At 38.8% G+C, this 20,474-nt stretch overlaps 3 protein-coding genes and 1 non-coding gene across 6 annotated transcripts; 2 read left to right on the forward strand and 2 right to left on the reverse strand.

Annotated features, from left to right (window-relative positions):
* The first annotated feature begins 315 nt into the window (after positions 1-315).
* Positions 316-3,259, forward strand: LOC141838681 (tubulin beta-1 chain-like). The gene is made up of 3 exons (XM_074726228.1): positions 316-836; positions 1,999-2,268; positions 2,393-3,259. Exons 1-3 carry the CDS (start codon positions 443-445, stop codon positions 3,064-3,066), a joined length of 1,338 nt encoding a protein of 445 aa, XP_074582329.1. The 5' UTR covers positions 316-442; the 3' UTR covers positions 3,067-3,259.
* Positions 3,260-3,758: 499 nt separating this feature from the next.
* TRNAR-CCG (transfer RNA arginine (anticodon CCG)) lies at positions 3,759-3,831 on the reverse strand. The gene has a single exon. It is a non-coding gene; the product is annotated as a tRNA-Arg (tRNA).
* An 873-nt stretch (positions 3,832-4,704) lies between these two features.
* On the forward strand, positions 4,705-11,924 carry LOC141839095 (uncharacterized). Of its 3 annotated transcripts, none has more exons than XR_012602677.1 (8): positions 4,705-5,184; positions 6,156-6,303; positions 8,253-8,444; positions 9,706-9,834; positions 10,478-10,647; positions 10,825-10,955; positions 11,287-11,445; positions 11,527-11,609. XR_012602677.1 is itself a non-coding variant. In XM_074726758.1 (8 exons), the coding sequence occupies exons 1-7, from the start codon at positions 4,983-4,985 to the stop codon at positions 11,629-11,631; spliced, it is 1,077 nt and encodes a 358-aa protein (XP_074582859.1). In that variant the 5' UTR covers positions 4,707-4,982; the 3' UTR covers positions 11,632-11,645; positions 11,727-11,924. The 3 variants fall into 3 exon arrangements, 2 of the variants coding, with proteins under 2 accessions (XP_074582859.1, XP_074582860.1); XM_074726758.1 differs by lacking the exon at positions 11,287-11,445 and adding an exon at positions 11,727-11,924 and having other exon boundaries at positions 4,707-5,184; positions 11,527-11,645; XM_074726759.1 differs by lacking the exons at positions 9,706-9,834; positions 11,287-11,445 and adding an exon at positions 11,727-11,924 and having other exon boundaries at positions 4,707-5,184; positions 11,527-11,645.
* A 1,514-nt stretch (positions 11,925-13,438) lies between these two features.
* On the reverse strand, positions 13,439-20,144 carry LOC141839094 (auxin response factor 6-like). The gene is made up of 15 exons (XM_074726757.1): positions 19,795-20,144; positions 18,942-19,039; positions 18,051-18,175; positions 17,817-17,912; positions 17,668-17,724; positions 17,427-17,582; positions 17,152-17,236; positions 16,784-16,874; positions 16,535-16,699; positions 16,344-16,466; positions 16,111-16,186; positions 15,878-16,025; positions 14,523-15,730; positions 13,862-14,052; positions 13,439-13,744 (listed from the first exon to the last, which is right to left on the reverse strand). The coding sequence occupies exons 2-15, from the start codon at positions 18,982-18,984 to the stop codon at positions 13,540-13,542; spliced, it is 2,769 nt and encodes a 922-aa protein (XP_074582858.1). The 5' UTR covers positions 18,985-19,039; positions 19,795-20,144; the 3' UTR covers positions 13,439-13,539.
* Between the last annotated feature and the right edge of the window lie 330 nt (positions 20,145-20,474).

Raw genomic sequence — 20,474 nt, forward strand, 5'->3', positions numbered from 1 at the left:
AATTAATCAAGATAGGGGTGATTATTTAATAGTTTCAAACTAATAGGCGCTTTTTAGATCTTTTGTAATATTTTCAGATGGATTGGCAATTCAAAAATTAGTAATTGATAGGGGCCAAACTGCATATTCACCGTATGATTTGAATCGTCATGAGCCCGGTGCAAGTCACCGCACCGCTGGCGCTCGGTTTTAAATTTACGGCTTAACGAATCGCCATTGGACGGCATTCGCTTGTGACAGAGCGGTAAGCTGACGGGGCGGTTAGGAAACCGCAACGTCGCCGGCTATAAAAGCCGTTCCAGATCTCTGACGAGAGTCAGTTCTGGTCCTCCTCTTCGCGTCCGTTCGCTGCTCCGCCCCTCTTTCTTTCTCTCGCTCTCGCTCTCACGCCGGCGATCCGGAATCCTAAGTCGTCGCAGAAGCTCCGGCGAACGACGCGATAATGAGGGAGATCCTCCACGTTCAGGGAGGGCAGTGCGGGAACCAGATCGGGGCCAAGTTCTGGGAGGTGATCTGCGACGAGCACGGCATCGATGGCACCGGGAAGTACACCGGCGACTCTGATCTTCAGCTCGAGAGGATCAATGTATACTACAACGAGGCAAGTGGAGGGCGCTACGTTCCTCGCGCTGTCCTCATGGATCTTGAACCGGGAACCATGGATTCCGTCAGATCTGGGCCGTTTGGCCAGATCTTCCGTCCCGACAATTTCGTGTTTGGACAGTCTGGGGCGGGGAACAACTGGGCCAAGGGACACTACACTGAGGGAGCGGAGCTTATCGATTCGGTTCTAGATGTTGTGAGAAAGGAAGCGGAGAATTGTGACTGCTTGCAGGGTATGACTTCGATTGCAAAATCGTTCTTCTAAAATAAATGTGATATTTGTTAGATCTGCTTAATCGACCTTTCGATTTTTTCTGATTTATGTCCGAATTGTTCAGTTAATGTGCTGAGATGATCTTCCATTGTTTAAGGCGTTTTATGAACTTACTGTTGTGCTTTTTATGACTTGCATCTTGCTACTTCAAACAGTGATGAAGTACAAGCTTTTTAAAGAAGCAGAGGAGGCTCCACTCTAGAATTTTTCTAACTTCGATCTAACAAATGTGCACAGACGATGTTAGGCTTTATACTTAAAAATTTTAGGATTTTTTTACAAATTGTTTATTTCTACTAATAGCTCACAAATTACGCTACTGTGACTTCTTGCCAGATTTGTCATTTGTTTCACGTCAATTGCTAACTCCTTGCTTACCTCTTCTTGTTAATCTTCTGCGATTGTGCTTGAAAGGAATTCAAAGGCGTTAGCAACCTGCCTCTTTCTTATATATGAATTTTGAGATTGGACTTTAAAGTGTTCACATGCGTTGATATCCAATTGATTCTGTGATAACATCCATATCTATTTTAATATCTTTTATTGTGCCACAGAGAAGACTTATTAGATCTCTGAGTTTGGTGCACATACAAAGAGATTTAATTTCATTTGGTGTTTGAATGTACACGGCGATTGCGACAATTGATCTCTTTTTCTTGGTTAAGATTACTGAATCGGCATTAACTTTCAGTTTTAGTAACTCAAGTTGGTCACCTACTTCTCTAAGTTTGATAATCTATACCGTAGCAGTTCAATTTGCATGAACAATAATGGAAAATAAAAATGCCTAATTGAAGAAAGTAGTTTATATTACCAAACATCTGCTGCTAGTCCTAGTATAAATTCTGCCTACTTTCGGCTCGTTGCCTACTGGTTTTGATTCCTAATCCCCACAATGGCTACTTGGGATATAATGAATTTGGCATCTTACTAGCTATATTTGATATCAACTGCTGGAAAATTGGAATATCTGTTGTCTTTCTGACTAACTGGTCTTTGTTTTGATTGACAGTGCCAAACCCTAAACAACGATGCTATTTCTTGTTCATGTAGTTTTCTAGGTATGTAGCACCGTATGCAAACAACAATATAAGTAACAAATTTGTTATCTTGTTATGCAGGCTTTCAAGTTTGCCATTCTTTGGGAGGAGGAACTGGGTCTGGCATGGGCACCCTTCTTATCTCTAAGATTAGGGAGGAATACCCTGATAGAATGATGCTAACATTCTCTGTTTTCCCATCACCGAAGGTGTCTGATACAGTTGTGGAGCCATACAATGCTACTCTCTCAGTTCACCAGCTTGTCGAAAATGCTGATGAATGCATGGTCCTTGACAATGAAGCATTGTATGATATCTGCTTCCGCACTCTTAAGCTTGCAAATCCTACTTGTAAGTGTCCGTTCCAACAAGGAACTTGCATAAAATCTTATTATTCCATGTTCAAAGTTCCATTTTTTGTTTAGTGTGCATTGTTACCAGCATCTCTCATCTGATGTTCTTCTTGATGTTTCAGTTGGTGATCTGAATCATCTTATCTCTGCTACAATGAGTGGCGTTACATGCTGTCTCCGCTTCCCCGGCCAGCTCAATTCTGACCTCCGAAAGCTTGCTGTAAACCTCATTCCTTTCCCGCGCCTGCACTTCTTTATGGTGGGGTTTGCACCATTGACCTCCAGGGGCTCACAGCAATACAGGGCTCTGACAGTCCCCGAATTGACCCAACAAATGTGGGATTCCAAGAACATGATGTGCGCTGCTGATCCTCGTCATGGCCGTTACTTAACTGCCTCAGCCATGTTCCGTGGAAAGATGAGCACCAAAGAAGTTGATGAGCAGATGCTCAATGTTCAGAACAAAAACTCTTCCTACTTCGTCGAGTGGATTCCAAACAACGTGAAATCCAGCGTGTGTGACATGCCACCCAACGGACTGAAAATGGCTTCCACGTTTATTGGGAACTCAACGTCCATCCAAGAGATGTTCAGGAGGGTCAGCGAACAATTCACGGCCATGTTCAGGAGAAAGGCTTTCCTGCACTGGTACACTGGAGAGGGCATGGATGAGATGGAATTCACCGAGGCCGAGAGCAACATGAATGATCTGGTGGCAGAGTACCAGCAGTACCAAGATGCCACAGCAGAAGAGGAGTACGAGGAAGAGGAAGAAGAAGAGGAACCCACTGACTGAGTGATTTCCATCTCGGAAGTGTCTTGCTTTATGAGTGTCCATTGGTACGGGTGTGGGCTTGGATCAATACTAGTTTCTACATTGTGTGTTTGTATTCCTAGTAATGCTCTTTGTGATATGTTGTGTGATATTGAGTCGAACCTTGTTATCGCACTCATCAAGACACTAGTTTCATTATCTGTATTTCTGAATATCTCTAGTCTTTTGTTGTGATATTGAGTCGAACCTTGTTTACCGATCTCTTTCAGATGACATTTAGTTGAGCAATGAGATCACATTCAATGCTCAATTTCTAGCTTGTTAGGTGATGACATTGTGCACGGAAGACATTTGGTCAAGCAATGAGATCACATTCGATGCTCAATTTCAAGTTTGGGTATCGGTTAGGTGATGAGATTGTGCATGGTGTTTGTCGACTCCATTTAATATTTATCTCATTTTTATTTATTTATATTATTAGTCCAATCAACTTTCACCCATCTTTAACTTAAATGGGGGACTATGCTAATTATAAAATGTCAATTTAACATCGAACTGCCTAGATACTTACTTATCTAGCTTTGAAAAAACGCTCTCTCTAATTGCAGCTTCCAATAGATTAGAGAAAAGGTAGTCTATTTCTCAAACTTAATAATTGTGGAAATAATATTCCATAATATAGATATATATATATATATGTATAAATACAAAAACGACCACGGTGGGACTCGAACCCACAATCTCCCGCTCCGGAGGCGAGCGCCTTATCCATTAGGCCACGCGGTCAGATATGATTCTCGACGTTGCTTTTTTCCCTTGATGTAGATTCATACATTCGATGACACTTTTGCAGTGTGATCTTCTCTTAATAGTTTTAGGGTTTTATAAATGCATTTATATGAAGCTCATCATCCTAATTGTAACCCACGCCAATAATCACATTTGTGATGCATATGTTGAACTCAAGTTGTTTAAGTTCCATCTTATCTAAGGGAAGTAGAAATATTGAAGGAGCACATCACTCTTTTCTTCAGCAAACTCACTCAATCGAAGCAAACTGTGCATGTATTGAAGTCGAGTTTTGTTTTGTTTTGGACTCGTGTCAAAATCAATATATTGCCTTGCCTAAAGATTCGTAAGAGACAAAGTTAGATAGAGTCTAGAAATATTTAAAACTATTATGATAGATGATTGATAAATTATTATATATATATATATATATATATATATATATATATTATATATATATATATATATATATATATATATGTATATATATATTTTATTTTTATACCATTTCATCTATCTTATAAATAAGATAAGAGTGGTTAGTAGAAATAAAATACAGGAGTACAGAACGATATTAATTAAATTACGGCCACAAACACCGCACTCCCTCCATGCTCGTGACTCAATCCGTTGCCTAAATCGTGCTTCCAACTCATAAATATCCGCCAAATTCTCGTTACCATCGTCGCGTACGTCTTAATCATACGCGAACTTCAGCGATACGCGCACACCAATTCCACGCGATGCAGACGAAAAGAGCGCCGACGCATGATGCGTGGCCTGCGGGACCTACAAATACCCGGTACAAAACGAGGAATCACGTGGGTTAAACGTGACTTGGTTTGCAGACGCCAGCCTGTAATTATTTTATTCTGCTTCGCCGCTTCCCCTCTACATCTCCTCCGGCTCTCGCCGTCTCCATCCGATTCGATTCCGATTCCCTCGTCGACTCCGTGATCTTGACATCAAAGTAGAGATTTTGTGTGAGCGACTCGAGACTGCTGCCACTTTGCGGCGGCGAGTGGGCTCGCTCGGCGAATCGGAGGAAGAAGAGGTCGTCGTGTTTTGGTTTCGTTTGAGGCTTTGAACCGATTCCATTTGCCTGCGCTGAGGAAGGAGGGTGCGGTGGGTGGAGAAGGACGGAGGCGATGAAGCGGTATAGGAATGGGGAGATTTGGGGTTTCGAGTCTCAGGTGCCCCCGAGCCCCGACGGGGGCGTCGTCCTCGGCGTCGATGGAGGTACTACCTCCACCGTGTGCGTATGCCTCCCGGCCTCCCGGCCTCTTCCTGAGCCCTTGCCCGTCCTTTCCCGCGCTGTCGGTGGATGCTCGAATCACAATTCCGTCGGAGGTATCGATTCCTCTTTCCTCGTTTATTTCTATACCACTTGCATCTAGGCCTCTTGTGACATTCAAGGCTGCGACTTGGTTTTCTTTCGCCAGTCTTATCCAACAATCTGGCAATGCACTTTTTCACGTTGAAGAGAATGGACGACTGTCTGAGACCATTCTGATAAAGGAAGTAAAGAACGTGTCGAGACTGGAAAGAAAGTAGTAAAATGCCAGTTCTTTTTTTTTTTTTCTATAGATAGTCACATAGTCAAACACGATGATAAACCTACGTGACATTAAAACAAGAGGATTTTCATTCCTATAAAAACATGAATTGTTGGCTTTATATAAGGAGATTAGCTATAAAGTGATATTGGAAATTACTTTTATTTATGAATTTGGGTCCTAACTCCTAAGCACTAACTGACATATGCTCTTCCGTCTCAAATTGCTTGAAAGTGCAAATTTTGATTCTTTTTCCCTTTAAGGCTTTTAGGGTTTAGGGAATCGTATGAGTGCTGCCTGACTTAGAATCTGAATGTAGAAGTGGTCTTGTAGAGACTGGAAATTTGGCAGTTATATGACCAGATCTTTGAGGAGCATTTGATGATTTCAGTCCTTAGAAGATTTTCATCTGATGGTTTCATGTCCAGTGGGAGGCTAACTTTGACTCTTTCGAAAATATTCTTTAGTTAAAGCTATTAGCTCAATCTATATAAACTATTGCAAGGAAGGTATTCTGGTTTAACATGGAGATGAACAAATGTCAATGACTAACATGAAGGAGAAATTTATGTAATTAAGATTCTCCTTGGAAGTTGGAAATGTTTTTTGTAATCAGTCTATAGGTGACCTAGTTGCTCAATCGTAGAAAGTTTCTTCTGATTTTATTAGTTTCATTATGGATAAACCTGAGATGTATGGTGACTACTTATCCTGTTAGTTGATGTCTTCTATGAAGGTTCTAATTTCCATATGAATTTTATGTAGAAAATGCTGCTAGGGAGAGCCTAGAGGAGGTTATGGCTCAAGCTCTTTCAAAAGCTTGCTGTAGTCGCTCATCTGTACGGGCAGTTTGCTTGGCTGTATCTGGAGTTAATCATCCTTCAGATCAACAAAGGATAATCAACTGGCTCAGGTTTGCTCATTTTTTCACCGGAAAAGATCAACTTTTGTAATTTATTGTACTTCTTGGTCATCTTTGGCATTCCTATAATGATTTCTTAAGGGATATGGGATGTTATTTTTTTAAAGAATCACTACATTATTAGAAGGGAGTGACATATTTTCTGATTATGGAATATGAAATATTTTTTTTCTTGCCATATTCGTTTCACCTTGCTACATTGAAATTTAAAGGTTTAATGCATGAGCAATAACAGCCACATCACACAGAGTGTTTTAGCATAAATCTTGAAGCTGGCAGCTTCTTGTAGAAGCTTTTGTGCATTTTATGAAGTCATACTAAGTGCCTGTCTGACTACCACATTTCTAGGAGGAGAATGACCTCTCAGATATCTGAGCTAAAGGGACAACTAAGCTGCATTGTTGGAAAAGTTAACTTGAGAAGATGATGAAATATATTTGAAGTTTCTTAGAGAAGTTCCTTTGTGGGTCATCATAGTCTTCTTTTAATTACAGCAGGAACTACTGGTTTATTATTCTTGAATTACCAGACAAGCACTAGCTTTTATTCATGATTAAGATCTAGTCGACTGGCCATTTATTGTCTTGATTAACTCTTTTGTTGGAAAGCTGGGAGACAATGGGTGTGTCGGCATCTTGTGGAGAGATAAAACAAGGAACTTCAAGACATGACCATGCGGGGCAAAGTGCCCAATGATCCTGCTCTACTAGGAATGAGGATGAAGAGCTCGAAAGTGCAGTGTTTTCAAACAAGACAAGTTGAACTTTGGAACCAGTTGCACTGAGTTGCTTTACACCTCTAGTTGCATTCAATCAAGACTCTGCTAGGTGTTTTTATCATTTCAAAGTTGAACAACAGATTTTTTATCTAGACAGGTTGAATTGATAAGAGTTGAAGGTGTGAAAGGTAGTGGAAGACTGAAAAAAATTTAACATGATTAAACATGATTTGAAGCTATGAATTTCACTAGGGGCATAGCCTTGCATAATGTTCAATAACGAGATAAGAAACCCCCAATTAGTTGGGACTCATGATTTGTTTAAATGTGATAGGAATCTAGATTTGTTATTTTTAACAAAATTTAGTTTGGGTCATTGATATTTCCAAATAAAGGTGAAACCTATGATGGCTCCATACAATATATTTTGGTCTGCTATTTGGTTGTTATCTGACATGCTAAATTCTCAGAATCCACTGGGGTTCGTGATTGTAGATTGAGTTAATTTCAATTATCATACATTGATTTAATTTTCAGTTTTAAACTTTTTGGTTCATTGCCAAACAAGTCAAGGATTACTTGTATGCTTTCTGTGAAAGGATACTAGATGCATGCTTGGCAGTACATGATCTATGATGCAGGCATTATCAGGGTGGTTGGGATCTTTGGCAGATAGCTACTCTCGTTGCTAAATGATGATTCTATACTATAACGCTCTCAAAGAAAAGTTGGAAATAGATAACTTGAACTTAGTTAATTAAAACAATATCTTCTTCTCAGTATCCTTATGCCTGTATGGGACAAAAATGCACTCCCAAGTCCTCTGTTCGGATATTTGTTTCTGTAAATACTGAAAAGTGATAATAAATTTATTTATTTAACTTTTGAAGTTTGTTGAGAAAAGAACCATTGTTGATATCATTATCCTTGCAAACCATGTATTCATCATAAACATATATTACTGGGAGATTAATTATACCTTTATATGCAATATCTTTCAATTCTGTAACATGGCAGAGCAAGGAAGATTGCTTTTTTAGGATTGCTGAACTTTTTGAAATTTACCATTAAGTGACTATTATATGACCCTACAACCTTGTGAGATCTGTGTTTTTTTATTTGCTCTGGAAACATTTAAGTTTTTTTTTTCTTACTTTGGAATAAAGTAATAGCAAACAATTAATTTGAACCTGAATAATGTAGTTTTTTTCTCATGTAACAGAAACATATTCCCAGATAAAGTCACATTCTATGTTGAAAATGATGCTGTTGCAGCGATGGCCAGTGGAACAATGGGAAAGCTATATGGATGTGTATTAATTGCAGGCACAGGAACCATTGCTTATGCGTTCGCGGAGGATGGAAAACAAGCCAGAGCTGCTGGTGCAGGACCAGTTCTAGGGGATTGGGGGAGGTTATGTTCATTCCTTATCTTTGATCTAATTTGTTCCTAACATGATCGGCTTACAATATTCACATTCATTACTGTCTTAGATCATATTTTTATGATAAGTTTTCCTACTTTGTAAATGTATCAGACATTCAAGAGGATTTGTTCTTGGTAAGTTTATACTGATGTCATAAGAAAAACTGGAACGAATTTTGAAAAAAAAAAACAACCAAGCTGCATCTATTGACTTTCCAAGCATTTGCTGAATATGTTGAGGAACTTGTGAATGACATATCATGTAATAGAACAGAGATGTCAGCAGTAATGTAGTTATAGAAGATTGATAACCAGAAGCATAACTTTTATTTGCTCTTCTTTGGCTTCCAACTCAATAATCATGTTAATATATATCTTTCTATAAAAAGTACTGAATGACAGATCTATTGGTCTTGCATGGATTTTTGCTGCTGAACAATTTAGTGCAAGTGAATTGATAATATTTTACTTGTCTGTCTTAATTTGATATTATGTGGTGAAAATTGGTAGTATATAATTACTTGCTTGCCTTAATTTGATTTTTTGTGGTGTGTGTCTGTGTTAGATTTCTCTTTCAACTTGTATTTTGTATCTCAATCACCTTGTGTAGGTGTGTCTGTGCCTGTATACTTGTGTGTGTGTGTGTGTGTGTGTGTGTGTGTGTGTGAGAGAGAGATTGCTTGTTTAAGCTTGTATTTTGTATCTCAATCACCTCAGATATTAATGTAGGTGTTTAAAAAAACACAAGCTTTGTGGGTGTTAGATTGGCTCTTTCAGTTTGTATTTTCTAACTCAATCACCTTATAGTCAAGTAGATGTTTAGGAAACCTAGGCTGTATGTCAGCTTGGTTCTTTCAGCTTGTATTTTGTAGCTCACTTACGTTATAGTTTAGTGGAATTGTTTAGAAAACACAGGCTTTCCTACAATATTGGATTTTTGATCTCACTCTCATCCCATCTCTCTAACACACGTATTCCCCTGGTGGTTGTACATAGCCATTGACAGAGTGAGGTCAGTAATTTTTTAAGTTCTCCATGTCACTACTTGTCATCCTTGTCCAATATTCTATCAATTTATAGAAGAACATGCATTCATGCAACTGTCATAAATGCTAAGTTACTCAGAGTATATGGTTTATGTTACTGGTTTTAACTGGTATAGATTGTATACTGAAAAGATTTAGCTATATTACACTACTGTCATTTCTTATTCAAGCATGGAAGCGACTGATATTTTGCCCATATGTAGTGGATATGGCATTGCTGCACAGGCATTGACCGCAGTCATTAAGGCACACGATGGTCGGGGGCCTCAGACAAAGTTAACAAAAAACATTCTTGACATGCTTGAACTTTCTTCACCAGATGAACTGATTGGGTACTGACTCAACTTTTCTTGCATAACATTGAGCACCATGATGTGATCTGCTCATTGAAAATTTAGCTACATAGTGATCGAAACACTATTTCACCGATCCTTAATTAATCACCTATATAGCTGCACAGAATTTATTTGAATGCTGGCAACCCTAGCATTGAATTTTGGTATACTTGATAGTATATCTGGAAAGATAGATTGTGAAAAGGAGAAATCATAAAGAAAAGTCGTGGACTTATAATAACTTCTTTTTTCTCAAAATTAATCCGCCTACATTGGTCAACCTAGAGTATATATAAATCTTTCACTATTTTTTTTCATAATAAATAGCATTAAGGAAAAGTGAATATTTTCATTCAATTTTTATCCTTCAAAATTATAAACAAAAAAGAGGAAAATGTTATTCTTTCCTTTATTTTCCGCTCTTTTTGTTTAACTTCATTCAGCTTTCCATCCTCCAAGAAAACATAGGGATGCAATATGAAGGTGTATGTTTTTCTGTTAGTATTTTTTTTTAATCAAAAAGTTTAACTTGCATTATTAGAAATTGTCTTGTTCATGTTTTAAAATTAGACACATGTTCTTTTCCAATACTAGCTTCTTGAGATGAGTATATATGATCTCTTTTACTTGTATGGCACAGGTGGACTTATGCAGATTCTTCTTGGGCTCGCATTGCCGCATTGGTTCCCACTGTGGTATCTACTGCTGAAGATGGCGATGAAGTTGCAAATAAGATACTATATGACTCTGTTCAAGAGTTGGCAGACAGTATTATAGCTGTTGTGAAGAGACTTAGATTGTGCGGTGAAGGTGAATGGCAACATCTGATCATGCTGAATGAAAATTCCATTAAATCTCGCTTGAAGAAATCATTCTCCCTGTGCTACTTAGCCAACTGTTTTTTGGAAAGAATTTTTTTACCTTAACAATTGTTTCTTCCATGGCTACCACATCTCCATGTTGACTAAAGATGCTTTATGGTTGCAGATGGCAAGGAGAGTTTCCCACTTGTTATGGTAGGCGGTGTTCTCGAAGCTAATAAGAGATGGGATATTGGTAAGGAAGTTGTGAAGTGCATTTCCAAGGTTTTTCCAGGAGCTTTACCCATCCGACCTAAGGTGCGAAATCAACCATCCTTTCGACTTATCCCCTTTTTAAAATTATTCTTTTTACCTTCTGTTAGAGTTTGACATTTTTTTGAGTTCTATCTCTGTTTACACAACCTTACCCTTCCTTACTCAGAGGAAGAACGTCATGTTGTTTTGACTTCTCTTCACGTACTCTTCTCATGCACAAACATGAAACACATCTCAACTAAAATTATCTTGCAAATTCAAATAGAAATAGAGGGTTTGTAAAATCTCACAATTTCACTGAGGTAAACAAAGTGAAAGAAGCTATATATATTTAAAGTTAACAGATCTAAGTACCTTTACTTCATTAATATAGGTGATGGATCTTTATGTTGTGGCACTCTAGCAACAAATAGTAATCAATTTACATGAAGCATAAATAATACACACATATATCTGGTGCTTTGAAAGTTTCTGATGCTATTTGGAGCCAGACCTGGAAATGGCTACTGAAATTTTAGCAGCTACATTTCAGGTTTCAAATATCAGTTTCTACCATGACATACTTCGATAACTCTTTTTACTCGTTAAGTGTTCGCCAAGTTGTTTCTCGCAGGTAGAACCAGCAGTCGGTGCCGCCTTAGTAGCCTGGAGCCGATACACAAAACAAATTAAAGATGTACAGGAACCGGATTCCCCTCAAATACCAGTGGCACAATAACACAAGAAAGTGTGGTTAGTAACATTTTGCACTTAAAAGAATCATCAGCAGTCCACAACTCATTTCTTTCTCTTACAAATTGAGTTTCTTTTCAGGCACACTAGCTTTCATTGACTTCAAGAGGAATCACTGGTTTTGTGCTGTAAATGAGAGTCGAGTAGATTTGGACTAAATTTTACTTGGTAACTGGTGTTCTTCTCAACAGATTCATATATAATTTGTGGGTTTTATTTGTTTATTTATTTATTTTCAATTGTGACTAGATTAATGTATTGAAATAAGTTCTGGTTTAATCATGATTATGACTAAAGCTGACCACTTAATACACATTTAACTGAGGATTTTGATAAGCTGTAAATTCATCTCACAAATCAATTGGGTAACATCAAATAAATTAGTAAACATACCAAAATGATTTTATTTTGCTCCTATTTTTTATTAAAAGAAAATATATTTCCTCATAAATAAAATAACAAATAGAATTTTTCTTGAGCAAAGCAATCATTCATTTCCACCAAAGTATAACAATAATCTTTCTGCCATCTATTTTATTTTAACTAAATCATTTTTTAAAAAAAGAATCAAACAAAAGATAACATTTTAATTTGTTAACAAAGTATAACAAAGTATCATTCCTCTTGTTGAAGTAAACTTAAGTTGATGCAATTATTAAAGTAATCCCTCAAATCAAACATTACAAATCTAATCAGTCCTCTCTCTCTCTCTCTCTCTCTCTCTCTCTCTCTCTCATATAAAAAAAAGAAATAATAACATTGAAGAACAATCATAGTATCATATAGCATCCTTTATAGCACCCTGCCTTGCCATAATACAAGTTCATAATTCATCTAATTGTCACTTTCCACTGCTGTCAATGCACTTCTACCTTTAGTTTACTCAAGAACACTAGTCTGATTTCAAGCAAAGCAATATCATACTTTCCTGAGCTTTCCAGGCATTTGTGAGCTGGAAAAGAAAATATTTTCAAGATGAGAAGATTTAGAAGAAACCTCCATGCTTTGCCACCACCAGCTGCTGCTCGAGAAGAATGGCCAGAGTCAGCTCCTCAGATGTCACTGTGCTGTAGCAGCAGAACATGAAGCAGTCAAAATGGATGCCCCTCTGGTGGTGATGGGGCCAGCTGAAGATTTGAAGGGGCCATGAAATCACCATGAAAGGAGAAAGAAGATGTTGCCATGGAGGAAAAGATGCTGATAGACATGTATGAAAGTGAAGGGGGGATGTCTTAATGGAGGCCACATGCTCACCCCTTTCTTTGTGTGATGATAACAGTCGATCGACCACAGTGCAGAGGATGGTGGGGCTCCAATGCCACTGAATAAAGCACAGAACAACTGAATCCAAAAAATTATGCAAGAAAAAAAGAAAAGAAAAAGAATCAATGAATCACTTACCTCATGAGAAGGACAGGAGTGTGAGTGTGGGATCAGTCATGCTATAACATGCAGTGGTGACAGTGAGAGGTTCTTTTTCTATAATTCAATGAGTGCAGATCACATGGGAAAGGACTGAAAAACAAACTTTGTGGTCCAGATCTTCATGTCAGTGTCTAAAGATAAGGCAGAGGCAGACACAAAAATGTCCAAGTTGAAAGAAAGAAAGAAAGGGAAAAAAAGGAGCAGAACCTGACTGGAAGGCAATTGGAGCTGAAGAACCACATGATGTGATGTCCTAATACTCAGAAACAGGGAGACAATTAGTGCAAAGATCATGTATTTTGTGGAGAAGAAGATTAAGCAAAACTAGTAGTGGGAATTATATGCCAATATTATGGGACGATATCATATGATACAATTATTAGACATGCATAAATTGAGAAAATTACTCGCTACTTTAGTCGAGCGCCTAAGGCACAAAGATATAATGCACAAAAGATAGGATTTTGTTTCAGTATTCGAGTGACCCGACGACAGATGGGATCCTGGTAGTGCTCAGGTTCCTTGAGTCCTGGCGGCTAATGTAGTTGTCACAGCTACTGGTTGGAAGCCTTTTGGTTGGGGCTGAGTTGGGTGAATCGGTGCTTTGTTTTCCCATCTGCTGCATTTCCTGAGGCGAAAGTATCTGTATGCACCATACGTTGTTCACAAACTCCCTGATAGATGCACGAGTATAGTCAGAGGATCGATCATATGCGAGATATATGTGATCTGAGATTCAAGTGATTCACAAACTAGACATACACAGAGGAACATAGATTTAGCAAACTTACTGCCAAGGATCATCACCGACAAGAAGAGTGTCATCCTCCCTGTCAACAAATACAAGCTGCCAGCCTGATCTCAAAGGGTCTTCCAACTGGCCTTCGAGGCCAAATAACCGTCCCAGCTCACTACGGAGCTCTTGGTAGCTGCTGAATCTGGTTATGTCGAGTGACCTTCCATAGGATCCTGATTTATAAATCTGCACCAGTAAATCTAGCTAATCACTTGGCAGAAATGATACAAGGAATATAGTGTAAAACTTTATGGTCGATGACCTTTCGTTGCTATATAAGCATGTTTAACTTGTAACAGGGCTTCTGGAAAGGAGATGAAAACTAAGTCAACTGAATGGCTTTATAACAATCAATTGGACCTTTCAAAACTTGTTCTCATTTACAAGGAGAGAAATTTACATAATTGAATTGAGCATGTAACTGATATGATCCTTAGTCTTTCATACTTAAGAAAAACAATCTAGGATTTAGGTTTTCAATTTTGATCTAAAAACCAGTTCTAGAACAGCATAATGACACTGAACATTTGGCATCCATTTCTCAATAAAAGAGAGCTTTAGACAATCATGCTTTTCAGCTAGAATTTGCAAAAAGAAAAGAAAAAAAAAGTGTAGCAAAGATGGCCATTAATTTCATGGAGGGATAGATTATTTACCTTTACAAAGGTTCTGCCTTTTTCATTGAGAGATTCCGCATTTTCACGAGATGGCAAATATCCAGGTTCCTCAAAACCATATGCACCAGTCAATGCTTGATTCAATGAAAATTCATTTCCTAAGGAACCCACAAAATTACTACCAGCATAATGCATGTTCAATGAATCAGTCTCAGTGCTAGCATTACTCAGGTTTGTCATACCATTTTGCCCCAGAAGTGAAGAGGAGTCGAAGTTAACACTAAACAAGTGATGGCTCTGGGAATTAATGTTAACATCTTGATCCACGATGCGCTCTCTTCCAGGAAACGGTGGCAATGCAACAGAATGCTGAGAAATGCTAGTTTGTGTCACACCTAATTGTCCTAGCTCAGGCATGACAGACTGATCTCCAGCAGGGAGCATTGATTCAACTGCTAATCTCTTTGATGACAATTGATCAGGTCTAGAACTTATTGCTGGGTTACTTCTCACCCAGGCAAGCAGATTTGATGCTGCCTCTGGAGATAACTGTTGCAAAAGATTATGCAATGGAGAGGCAGTAGAAATTGAGTCACAGTTACTACTCTCGGAAAAATTCTGAGGCCGGGAAAATGGAGAAACACTTTGCATTGCTGCAGATGGAGACTGTGACTCAGTCATAAGTTGAGGCAAGGAAGGAACTCCATCAGAAATTTGTTCATTATTTGATAATAATTTCTTCTGTTGCATTTGTTGATGATGCAGAATTTGCTGCTGCTCTGGTATTTGTTGCTGCAAAATTTGTTGCTGTTGCGGCTGCTCACTGAGTGAGTATACTTGTGGTAGCTGACGCTGAAGAAATTCAGATTGAGACTGGCCTTGCACCTGGTTTATCGGTATATTTTGATGGAAGGTTTGAGGAAGTTGTGGCTGTGCATTCTGCAGAACTTGAGTGGTCAGTAAAGGGGATGATCTGCTAGTAGTGTTTGGAGTTTGCTGGAATTGCAACATCTGTGGTGGTACGTGCTTCGTAGTGTCCACGTTCCTTGTTTCCTGAAATGCTGTCACAGCCGCTGTCTGGTACATGTCGGTTTGCAGACCGAGCATTTGAGTATCAAACTGTGGCGGCATTTGCATCCATGGTGTAACACCCATGCCCTGAAAATTCAGTGATTGAAATGCAGGATTTCCTGCATTTCGGAGCCACATTAGAGATGAATTCAGACCGATATCGTCCTCCTTTCCACCTAATTATGCAGTATATTAGTTAGCTAAATACTTACACAAAACACAACAAAAAGTGCTCTAAAGAAATATTGATGGCCGAAAGTTCATTGAAGGATTGATGACTGCAATAGTAGATTCTTTATAAAGATAATATTAAGCAACTGTACCCAGAAGGGAGGGCAATCCGGTAGGCCATGGACGCTTAAGCCTAAAGGGAAACGGGGGTGGATACATCGGAAAAGTTGTGAGAGGCTCAATTTCCCAGAGCGACACCCTCGGCTGCCTCTGTCCAGCAGTTGACTCATCCCAGCCAACCTTGATCAATGAAACCCAGATGACATAAGCCGAATGATTGTGGTTTTTGTATCTCCAAGAAGTAGATTATTAAGAATACTTTTACCTTAACGGAGCGCCAGTGTGAATTTGGCCAATGGACAGGATCAAGATCACTAATTCCAGTAATCGTACCCATATATCTGTTGAATTAAACAAGTAACTATCTTAAGTCGCCATATAATAAGGCTGAGATAAAATTTAAAGAGAGAATGAATGAAATTATCAACAAAGATCACATAATTGCAGAATAAATGTTCGAGAGACAAATCACTAAAATTGGGCTGCAAACAAAGCTACCTTCGAACACTTGACTCTTCTGTCTCAAAAAGCATCCTGAAACGCATACCCACAGAAATGCGGGTGTGATACACTGCTTTCACGTACTTAGCAAGTGGGATAACAAATTCAGAAGGGCTTGCCCTGAAAAAGATAAAATTTCAGACCCGAATGAACAGATAACCTAGATCTTAGAGATGTGTGCTAATTACCTTGGATTATAGAATATAGTAAATCGACTGTTTGTGGCAGCAGCATGAGCAGCTGCAGCAAGAAGTCCTATGTGCATGCTATCACTAGACAAAACAGATGAAGGCATAACTGTTTGTGGTCTGGTAGCACGCCGAATTCCCAGAAGTAACTGATTGTTATCATTCCTATTAAAGCCAAAAAAAGTTCAAATGTTAGATTATAGAAAACCAAACTGTTAAGGATGCCCAAATAATCAATTGGAGCAGCACCATATGAAAAGAACAGAATCCCCTGCAACAAGTCTCTTTGCACTCACAAAAACACTCCATCCTGTTGTGAGAAGATGCCTCTTTGGCTGACCTGCATCAGGACCATGACAACATCCTCAGTGGAATCTATGCCACATTCTATATCATGCTAAAAATGACAAACCGCCACAGCAAGAAAATTTGAAAAAAAAATTGTCAGATGCCATAACTCAGACATTAAAGCCGCACTTAGAACCATTGCCTTATGTCATAATGGCGCAGACTCTACCAAATCATTTAATCCAACCTTAGCACCTATAAATTATGTATAATAGACTATAGTTTCATCATGACCTCCAAATATGAGAAGTGGTAAGCTATTGACATACCTCGAAATATGTGGCGAAACTTCCACTCGTTACCATGGAGGTCCCTTGCAATCAACTCTTGACAAGGAGGCTGCTGTGCAAAATCCTACAACAGCAATATGGTTTCATTAGGATGTAAATATAGAGCCTTGCACAGAGTTCAATTGAGGGATGAAATCCATATACTAGTCTCTAAATAGCTGCACCTAAAAAAGGCTTGTTGGTGATCAGGAGAAGGGTAGAGAAATAAATTATTTGACAACCAATTCAAACTCTTTCTAGAAAGCTAGATTTACCAATGGAGGAAACACTTTTTCTGCTGCTCGACGAGGAACAGAGAATCCACCATGTGTACTGGTGTCACTTGCAGTTAGTGTCTTGCAGAAGTAATTAGTTGGCTGTTTGCTCGGTGTACCCAATTCAGTAGGTAGAAAGGGATCTTTTTGTTCTTGCTGCAGAACAGATTTAATGTTGTGATCGGAATGAAATTGAAGTGGCAACAGAATAAGGCATTGAGAGTGCAGATATAGTGATTACTGGACTTAATGGTTGCAAAGTCATCTGGGCATAAACTTCATCTGTCTCTTTGTCTGCCTGTAACAGTAAAAAAAAAAAAAAAACACATTCGTGAAAATACGTAAATGACGCAACAAGGGAAAAAAACAGTATGTCTGAGAGAAACTTACGTGCATAGTAACATTATGAAGCTGACAAACCAACTGAGGAGGTAAGCTCGGATAGCTAGGAAGGGAGTTGATTTCCTTATTGGTTGATGCAGCTACCTGATGAGACAACCCAGATTAAACAGCACAACTGGAAGAATAAAGCATGGCCCATCCCAAACAATCCAAGCCAAAATATGGATTCACAGGGGTGGTAAATTGTGGTCTTGCCTTGGGGAAATTAGTAAAAATGCTAACCTGTTCACTATGGCCTTGAGGGAAATAGACTACACGACTTCCAACAATAGGTAATGAAACTAGTGGTCCAGCACAAGCATGCCATAACTCCGAATTCAAGCATATTTGTTCCTCTGTATCTTGGGCTACATGATGAAGATGATATTACACAGTTAAAATGAAGAAAGAATAGATGGGAGAATCAAATGCAGTAGCAAGAAAGTAATGGTGCAGGTTGGAGGAGACATACAAGTACAATTTACATACACTAAATGGATAAGAATTTTCTAATTTCTACAGATGCACACGTACTTGCACTACGAATAAGCTCCAACTTAATCAGTAATCAATGTCTTATTTTTGCCACCGAACACACTCATTTATCAATTCCTACTTCCAAACAGATGGATTTAGCAATAAGGATAACGCAATTATTACTCAAAAAATTAACTGTAGTTTCAGATCTTGAAAGGCCAGAAGGATTTTAAAAAATTACAAACTGTATTGTTGCTTTGGAAAAGTATGAATATTTAAGGAGTTCAAAGGGGTTAGATTAAGACACTAATCACTTAAGCTCGACTGAGGCAATTATCATAAAAACCAAGACTAACGATGAGTCTAATGGTGGTTCTTGGGGATCAACATTGATAAAGTTAAAACAAATACTGATCCTTACAGCAAACCCACAGATGAGGACTCACTTGACTCAGTAGAGTTATCTAGCACATTTAGCAAGAACCAATGAGATCCATGCATATGGAAGGGAAAAAAGCTAAAAAGTTGGAAAGGGAACTTAGATCACTGTTGATGAAAGATTACATTGATTTAGTTTAAATACCAAAAAAAATCGTATATATATCTTCATATGATGAACATTCTAAGTAAATCAACAAAAAATGTCATAGAACTCACCTTCTTGCTGCTGATTTCCAACACCTGGTGACGAGAGTTTCATCTTCTTATTTGACTGGAATCACAAGATTGCAACTCTAGCATCGAAGTTCCACACTCTAGTCAAAGGATGAACAAACACTTTGAGAAAAGGAACTTGAATAACAAGAATGTCCATTCTCTTTCATACAACTAAACAATTCATATTTATATTTTACTCTGCAAAATATTATCACTATCGTTCTTTCATCCTCGCCAAATGCTTTTAATCGTTCAGTTGACATGGAATCTATCCGATCTGGAGCTATAGGAGAAAGAAATAAATCAAAATAGAATGGCAAGCTCAATCTTTTGATGAGAGAGAGAGAGAGAGAGAGAGAGAGACAGACAGGCAGAAAATTCATCCAAAGCCTATTCAAGTACAAGAAATGTTCGCTTTCAGTATCTTCAGTTCAGCAATTAGCTATCTAAGCCCTAGCTGAAAAGATTTGCAGATCCTCCAGATTTTTTGCTCTTTTATTTATGTTTAAAAAGGACCATGCGCGATATTTCTAGGTTCAACAAAGCTCCAAGCAAAATTCCTTCTGTATTGTCCATCAACATCAAATAAATTCCTTCAGGTTCTCAGACGACAGAACAGAGCCAATAAACCATAAAACAAGCAAAAGAGAAGCCGTAAGTCGTAGCAGGTACCTCAACCAAACCAAACAATCTGAACCCTACCGACAAAGAATTTGATAACGAGAAGCATGGACCAGAAACGCCGAAAAAGAGCTTCAAAAAGGAAATAGTTTTTTCCTTAAAAACCAGCTCGAAATCCCTTGAGTAGAACACCAACAGGAAAGTAGGAACTGCAAGCCACCCCAGATCTCACCTCAGGAACTCCCTTCTCGACCCGAACTGGCACCCACAACTAGCTCAGCGCGAAAAGCACCTCCTTTTCTTCACCAAACACCAACGTCCGCCCCGATCTCCGCCTCGGACCTCTCGAACCAGCTGACAGCCGAAACAAGAAGAACCTAGAGCGAGCATCGCCTTCCAAAAGGTCTCATCTTGAACCCACGGTAGCTCAGCACCCCGCCGCCGCTAACCAGCGCCAGGCTCCGGGATCACAAAGGCAGAACAAGCATTTAGGAAGCGAAAGCAGCATCCCGCGATGGAAGATTCATGAGCCAGAGGGGGGCGGGCGCAATCGAATGCCGTCCCTCGCCTCGCTGCGCTGCGATCGAGTGCGTGCTCCGAGGAGAGAGCTTGAGGGGGCGCTTCGTTTGAGAAGAGAGTGTCCCAAGAAGGCCTTTTTATTTTCCGGCATCCATCAAAACTACGCTTTTTCTTGGTATCTAATTTTAAACGCTCCTTTCTATTATTTTTTCCTCATGACAGATAACAAATTTCATATTACCCCAAAATTTAACCATTCGTTTAAACTCCCCCCCCCCCCCCAACCCCCCCCAATTTACTTTTATAATTTTGCACATCAGGTTTTTTATCGATATTTTTAGAGTAATAAATAAATAAATTAAATATTCTATTTAATAAGAATTTATTTATATT

This window comes from Curcuma longa, chromosome 11 (genome assembly GCF_044706935.1).
Source record: "Curcuma longa cultivar G26 ecotype Majalengka, Jawa Barat chromosome 11, ITB_CL_G26_1.1, whole genome shotgun sequence".
Classification (NCBI taxonomy): Eukaryota; Viridiplantae; Streptophyta; class Magnoliopsida; order Zingiberales; family Zingiberaceae; genus Curcuma; species Curcuma longa.

Coding starts and splice junctions, on each gene's coding strand:
- LOC141838681 (XM_074726228.1), top strand. CDS start 443: ATGAGGGAGATCCTCCACGTTCAGGGAGGGCAGTGCGGGAACCAGATC. Junction 837..1,998: donor GAATTGTGACTGCTTGCAGG/GTATGACTTCGA, acceptor CTTGTTATGCAG/GCTTTCAAGTTTGCCATTCT. Junction 2,269..2,392: donor TAAGCTTGCAAATCCTACTT/GTAAGTGTCCGT, acceptor TTGATGTTTCAG/TTGGTGATCTGAATCATCTT.
- LOC141839095 (XM_074726758.1), top strand. CDS start 4,983: ATGAAGCGGTATAGGAATGGGGAGATTTGGGGTTTCGAGTCTCAGGTG. Junction 6,304..8,252: donor AGGATAATCAACTGGCTCAG/GTTTGCTCATTT, acceptor CTCATGTAACAG/AAACATATTCCCAGATAAAG. Junction 8,445..9,705: donor GTTCTAGGGGATTGGGGGAG/GTTATGTTCATT, acceptor GCCCATATGTAG/TGGATATGGCATTGCTGCAC.
- LOC141839094 (XM_074726757.1), bottom strand. CDS start 18,984: ATGAAACTCTCGTCACCAGGTGTTGGAAATCAGCAGCAAGAAG. Junction 18,176..18,941: donor TGGAAATCAGCAGCAAGAAG/GTGAGTTCTATG, acceptor TTCATCATGTAG/CCCAAGATACAGAGGAACAA. Junction 17,583..17,667: donor CTTTGCAACCATTAAGTCCA/GTAATCACTATA, acceptor TCTGTTCTGCAG/CAAGAACAAAAAGATCCCTT.